Source organism: Pterocles gutturalis, unplaced genomic scaffold (genome assembly GCF_000699245.1).
Source record: "Pterocles gutturalis isolate BGI_N339 unplaced genomic scaffold, ASM69924v1 Scaffold52910, whole genome shotgun sequence".
Taxonomy (NCBI): domain Eukaryota; kingdom Metazoa; phylum Chordata; class Aves; order Pterocliformes; family Pteroclidae; genus Pterocles; species Pterocles gutturalis.
In genome coordinates, this window is record NW_010142874.1 from 1 (window position 1) to 7116 (window position 7116).

Below are 7116 nucleotides of genomic sequence, written 5' to 3' on the forward strand. Positions count from 1 at the left end.
TATCCCAGCTGGACCCAGGACAGGAGCTCTTCACATCTGGAAGGGTTTGGATCTGGGGCCAAAGGTTTGCTGTGGATGGGGCCTGTTAATTTTATACTTGCTTTTGCAGGCAAAGCAGTAGTAGTTAAAACAGTTCCTGTCCCCAAAACAAAAGTTGTGACTACCAAGAAGACTGAATCCAGTTCTGACAGTGACTCAGGTAATTCAAGAAATAAAGTTTTGATTTTTTGTTAATGTTCTTACTGGCCAAGTCGCTATATAGTGGTGTATCTGTCAGGATCCTTAGCCTATAATCTTGAAAGCTTCGCAGTCTCTATAGCTAACAAGCTGTGAAATTGAAAAACAGCAGCCTTCTATGCAGAGTGGAGCCTGACTGTGAGACACCAGTGAGACCATTGGCAAGTGCAGAAAGGTCTGCATGTTGCCTGATGGAATGAGTGGGGCATCGTGTATCAGGTTTTTCCAGGAAGGTTAACGGTTACACTTTTTGAGGATGTATGTCTTAAGATTTTTGTTTCAGTTACCCTGTTATGGGCTTTGGGAGAAATTTCCAAAATAGAAAAATTATCACCATAGCAAGTTAAAAATAGACTCAAAAAATGCCTTCTCCTAATGTGACCCTAGAAATAGGGGGCAGTGTGATTTGAATCTTCTATTGATCAGGTTTAAGGCTTGCAATGCTGTATTTCCCACATAACTTCCCTGTGTGCTACATTTCCTGTCCCATGTTCAAGGTGCTCCTGTTATATATCTCAATATCTCTGGTCCACAGCAGGGACTATGGGTGGCAGCTGCTTGTCTGTCTGCAGACAGCTAGCACTAGCCTGTGTGACCCTTCAACAAGTGTCAGGAGTTCAGTGTCTTCTCGTTTTGTTGCCTAGTTTCTCACGAATGGATGAGGTTTTGGTTACTGTTACTGAAGTGTTCAGAAATGTTGGAATAGATCAGGCTTAGCATTCCAGATTGCAGTGACAGACAGTACTGTCATGGTTTAACCCCAGCTGCCAACTACAAGCACCAGACAGCCACTCACTCCTTTTGGTGAGATGGGAGAGAGTATCAGAAGGGTAAAAGCAAGAAAACTCATGGGTTGAGATAAAGACAGTTTAATAGGGAAAGTAAAAGCCATGCATGCAAGCAAAGCAAAACAAGGAATTCATTCACTACTTCCCGTTGGCAGGAGGGTGTTCATCCATCCCCAGGAAAGCAGGGTTCCATCACATGTAATGGCTACTTGGAAAGACAAAATGCCATCACTACAAATATCCCCCCTCTTCCTTCTTCTTCCCCAGCTTTATATGCTGAGCATGACATCATATGGTGTGGAATATCCCCCTTGGATCAGTTGGGGTCAGCTGTCCCAGCTGTGTCCCCTCCCAGCTTGCACCCCCAGCCTACTTGCTGGTGGGGTGCTGTGAGAAGCAGAAGAGGCCTTGACTCTGTGTAGGCACTGCTCAGCAGTAACAAAAATATCTGGGTACTGTTTCCAGCACAAATCCAAAACAGCCCATATTAGCTACTGTGAAGAAAATTAACTCTATCCCAGACAAAGCCAGCACAAATATAAAGGTGTATTTGTACACAGGAGTCTCCAGTCCGTCCTCAGACTGCTGCTGAACACATCTGGTACAGGAAGAAGAAAGCTAAAATGAGATACTGTCCTGCTGCCACTTCAGTTTCCCTGCTTTGTTAACTTTTATATCCTAACTTCTTGCCTGTTCTTTGATCTTTACCACATAACTTCATTTCTCAAGGTTCTTCTCCCTGAGTTTGTTCTTGGTGATACCTGTATTCTCTTTCTCCAGTCCCTTATTCCATACTTCTACATTATTCTCCAGATATCTGCTTCCTTGTGCATGTGTTAGGGAAAAACTTAAACTGCTTGTTTCCACTTACTCCCAACAAAGATCTGTGGAAAGATGAATGCTGTCCCCTGACTATTCTCAAGTGTTCATCAAGTGCTGCTTATCTAGTGGCTCAGCCTTGGGCCACAACCCATTTTGCTTTTCACTTCCCCATGAGTTATATAGATGTTGTTATTAAAGTAATTTGCACAAGAAGCTTATTAACATGCTTTTTTTGGTTTAGATTCTAGCTCTGAAGATGATAAGAAGGTAGGGAGTAAGCTCCCAGCTAAACAACCTGTGATGAAGAATGCTTCCAAACCAGCAAAAGCAGCTGTCAAGCCTGGACAAGCAAAGAAAGACTCCACTTCCTCCTCAGACAGCTCAGGTATTGGGATAGGAGAAAACGAGAATTTCCACATGCATGTTGTGTTTGCCTGGACCTCTTTGTTTCTAGGGCGGGTACGAGGGTGCAGTTGGACATCAATACCCATTGCAGTGTTGTGTGAAGCAGCTGATGAAGTGCATTGTGTATCAACATTGAATCTGCTTGTTAGCTTCATGTTGAAGGAATGGGGCTTAGCCTTGATTATTCTTTTCCTTTCCGTTCTAGATTCTGATAGCTCTGACAAGAAGGCCCCTGTGAAGCCCACAACTAAAGCAGCAACCCCCGCAACAAAGAAGTCACAAGCTGCCACAAAGAAAGCACAAAGTAGCTCTGATTCAGATAGCAGCTCCAGCAGCTCTGAGGATGAGAAGAAGAAGGTCACTCCAGCTAAATTAGCTGGCAAAGTGTGTAAGCCATCGTCCAAACCTTCTACCCCAGCTCCCAAAGAAAGCACTTCTGACTCTGATAGCTCAAGCAGTGAAGAAGAAAAGAAGCCAGCAGTGAAACCAGCCGGTAAATCTACAGGGGCAGCAAAAGCAACTGTGGGGAAGAAGGTGGCTGCTTCTAGCAGTAGCAGCAGCTCATCCGATAGTTCCAGCGAAGAGGATGAGAAGCCTAAAAAGGCAGGGAGAGGGGCACAGAACGGTTCTAAGACCACTGCCTCCACAGAGAAAGCAAAAGCATCCAAACCAGCAGCAAACAACGTGAAGTCTAAGCCAGCTGCTGGCAGCAGTAGCAGCAGTGAAGGCAGCTCTGAAGAGGAGACTGGAAAAGTCAATGGAGGTATTAGCTGCAGTCTGGGAAGTGGGTCTATCGGGCAGTGTTACTGAGCTAAGCGTGAGTGGGAGCCTTTCCTAAACAATATTCAGTCTAATCTCTGTACTATTAGGTTATGCCATCTGGTGCAGTACAGAGAGGGAAGAGCTAGTTTTTTATTTGGTGTGATCCTTTTTGTCTGTATTGCATATCTGCTGGCAATGGAATTTGTGGTAGCACGAAGCACATTTTTGTACAGTTGCCAGTTGCCATCTGTGCACACGCAACGTTGTTAATGACAGCAAGGCAGTCTGCTGGAGGACCTTGTCTGTGTTGAGTGGGACATAATAGGTAATGACCCAGTGTACAATCCCAATCTTTATCCCTCCAGGAGGGAAACAGCTTTGAATGCAGTGGTGGTAGGTGCGAGTGCATACTGAGCAACTCTAAGCACTGGCAAATTTTAACCAACAGAACTTTCTCAGGTGCACTAAATCATTAATATAGAGGTAGCCTATTCCACAAAATTATCCATTAGGATTGGATGGTAAGATCCTTGCTGACCCAGAATGGCTATTAGTGTCTGTTATTGCAGTCTGTTTTCTGGATGAGGTAATGCAGGGACTTAGTCTCACATCTGTGTCAACACTGGGTTTGCATTCTAAGAGAGAGATGCCATTACTTTTCCTAACACTGCAGTTACTCCCTTTGAAGTTTTACTGCTGTGCATCTAACAGGCACTATCGGGAAGAAACAGAAGAGGGAAGATGTTCAGGAGACAGAGACACCGCAGAGTAAAAAGGCAAAGGTCAAAGCCAAAACACCACACACAGTTCCCAAGGTGAAACAGGTGAGTGAGGGTGGACTGTGGTGACTGGTGGGTGAGGCGTCTCTGCCTCCTGAACAAGAAGACTTGTTTTGAGTTTTTGGGGGAGGTTGGACACAGGATTGTTTATATTTTTGCTGCTTCCTCAAGCACTTGAACCTTCTCTGGAGAACCCTAGGGAATGCACATATGTGCATAATATTCTGGCAAAGGTTAATTGGATGTGCTTGCGCAGGAGTATCCCTGAGCTGCCTGATCTGAAGGGAAAGAATTATGAATCTGAGAAATGCTTAAAGATTGAGGTGATGTGAACAGGGCTCCATATTTGCAGGGCAAGGAGGGAAGAAGGTTGTCACTAAGGGAATATCATGCGCATGTATGCGCTTACTGTATGACTCATTTTCTTTCTGTTTAACAGCCAGGCTCTCCATTCCGCCGAGTAAGGGAAGAAGAGATTGAGCTGGACGCTCGTGTTGCTGATAACTCATTTGAAGCAAAGGTAGGGCTGGGTAGTGCCCAGAGTGGTGACACCTGGCTGCTGTACATACATGTCGGCAGACGTGCTCGTGGGCAGACTTTTTGGTGGGAACTTTTCCCACCAGGAGGCGCCGTTGGGAAGCGTGTGAGCACCAGCAGGAGGGTGTGGGGCAGTGGTGTCAGCTCCGTGTCAGTGTACTGGTGTCTGCGGGGTAGGATGAAGTGCAAAGCATTGCCTTTACTCTCTTGGGTACTGACCTGAATTTCTTTGTCCTCTCTCACTTCATCCCTTACAGAAAGGAGCAGCTGGTGACTGGGGTGAAAAGGCTAACAATATCCTGAAATTCACTAAAGGCAAATCTTTCCGCCATGAGAAGACTAAGAAAAAACGAGGCAGCTACCGTGGGGGCACTATATCAACCCAAGTCAATTCTGTCAAGTTTGAAAGTGACTGAGAATGTTTCCTTCATAAACCATCTGCTCACCAGAGTGGCTTGGATGGGCATGTGGACATCATGGACACCAAGCCCGCCTGGAGTGGTACCTCCCCTAACCCATTGTGGGGCAGGCAGCTCCAGCATGGGGATAGGGGAGAATGATTGGATGTTCCCCCCTTATATTTCTAATTCTGGTTTAGGCCTCTAGTTTGGAACCATCCTTGAGCTGGTGTTATTGCACCACTGGGGTGACCTCCAAGACTTAAATTTTCTACAGTCTTATTTTAAAAGGCTGTCAGTGATGTTAAATTTTGGTTTCCTGCCTATCTAGTAGAAGAAAGAGAAATAATTTTCCTGTAACTTAACCTCCAGTTCTCAGTTGCAGTGTGACAGGTTTCCTCTTTTCTGTTCCTTTTATGATTTCACCTTGCAATAAATTCCTACTTTCCTCTTCCTTCCGGTCCTGTTGCGGCCGCTGACCAGAGTACTTAGAGAAGCAAAGTCTAAATACACCTTAGTAGTTGAGTAACTGTATTGCTTGCAGTTGCAAGTTGGGGCTATTGTCAGAAAGACCAAGGTCTGTAGTACTGCTGTGGCGATAATGCTTTCATTGGGAACATAGGTGAGGAGTGGGGATGCGCAGAAACTCCTGACTGCATGGAGGTTGTGATGTTTGGCTCAGTGCAAATGGGTATAAGGAGGCAGAGGAGATAAAGCCCTCTTTTCTACCCAGCTCTACTTTTGCTGTGTTTTTGTTCAGAGGCTCTTGACTGCAGTGTGGCATTACTCCTTGTTCTCTCTGAACATAAAATGTGCCAGCTTACGCTTACTCCCAGCAATGTGCCATGCAGCTTGTTAGGAGTTGAGGTGAATGTATCATTTGATGCCTTAAATTTCTTTCCTGGGTTGGACCACTTGTTCTTTGAGCTGTTCTCCACCTGTTAAATCTCTCAAGAAGTAAAATATCAGTTTCCCCATAGCACTAAGGCAAATAAAGCCTGGTGCTGTAAGGTTTGAAGTGTGAGCTATAAGTAATGGGGAGCCTCAAACAGGTTCAGTAAATGGCAGCCTAAACTAAGATTTCATGAGCAACTGAGGCAATATAATGGCTTACTGCTGTTGAGAGGAGGGCTTGCTTTCCGTCCAGCTGTGTGACTGCCTCCTTATTTCTGGTGCAACTCACATCTAGTAGAAAATGGTTCCCCCGACTACTTTTTTTCCCCCCTGTTAGGTAGGTTAAGTTAATTTTAGTTTGTGGAGCAGTCTGCTGAGTCCAGAGCCAGTACAAATTGAACAGCGGTAGTGCACGTTTGGGAAATGTGGTAGTGGGCTGTGAGAACTGCTCACCCCATCTCATGAAACTGCCAGCCACCGAGAGAGGTTATGCAGGGCCTGATTTCCTTGTTGCCATTCCCTCCCCAAAGGGTGACAATGGGAAGAGCCCTGTTATGGGAAGCTACCTTTGTGTGCAAAGCACTGTCACCTAATTGAGGGTTGGATGAGACTTGAGTCACCCCATGTAAGTGAGCTGCAGCTTGCTCCAATGAGCATTTTTCAGGACTTCCCCTCTGGCTTGCCCAATCACCCTGGTGCCTGGATTCTAGGCTGCGGTGCTGAGGGGCCCGGGAGACCACAGTTATTACAAGGAATTAAAGGTTAGAGGCCAAAGGAAGGTGGGAAGAGAGTATTTTCTGCCTGGGGATTTGAACATCATCTTTCTTGTGACTTGTCATTTGCTCTCTTTTTTTCTGCTTTATCAGGAACTTACATTTGGAACTCAAACTTTTTAAAACCTTTTATGTTTGGGGGATATTTCAACTGTGAGCACACAAATGTCTCGGAAAATAAAGATTGCTGCCTTTGTAGTCTGAGTGGATCTGATAGTTAAAGGTGTGGAAAAGGGAGGGGGTCAGTGCTTGGGGTGATGTGGCATGCGTAAGTGTACATCTACAACGAGTTCTTGTCTCCTTAGTCATGTGCTCATGTGCCTGTAACAGGGCTTCAGAAATGAAAGGTGGCCTGTGCAGCTGGCTGCCAAGTGACTGCAAGAAATGAATGAAAGAATGTTTACTTACACCGAGGCAAGCTGTGGCAGCTTGAGTCCCTTCGCACCGTGTTAGCGGTTAGTGCTGGAACTAGACTAGCAGGACTTCCCCCTCTGGCGTGTGCTGTACCCGTGTGGGTGCCCTGGGGACACTGTCGCCGGCGTCCTAGTTCCCCTGTGCGGCCCCCACCCCGTTTTGCTGTCCTGGATCATGCATGTGCAGCCCCCTGTCCCTCTCCCCTCAGCGCCCCACAGAAGGGGTACCGGCCCCGTGAAGGTCCGAGTAGGGTCCAGCACTGGTCGCTGGAGGGGCGCTGTGACACCCTTCGGGCACGCTGGCCCGG

General features: G+C 46.3%; 1 protein-coding gene across 1 annotated transcript; it reads left to right on the forward strand.

The window, feature by feature from the left end:
- Positions 1-109: 109 nt before the first annotated feature.
- On the forward strand, positions 110-4313 carry LOC104459725 (nucleolar and coiled-body phosphoprotein 1-like; the record flags this gene model as incomplete). Its single annotated transcript, XM_010084504.1, has 5 exons — positions 110-199; positions 2089-2232; positions 2458-3015; positions 3726-3838; positions 4233-4313. Coding segments are annotated over 5 exons (986 nt in total), but the record flags the coding sequence as incomplete, so codon positions are not given.
- Between the last annotated feature and the right edge of the window lie 2803 nt (positions 4314-7116).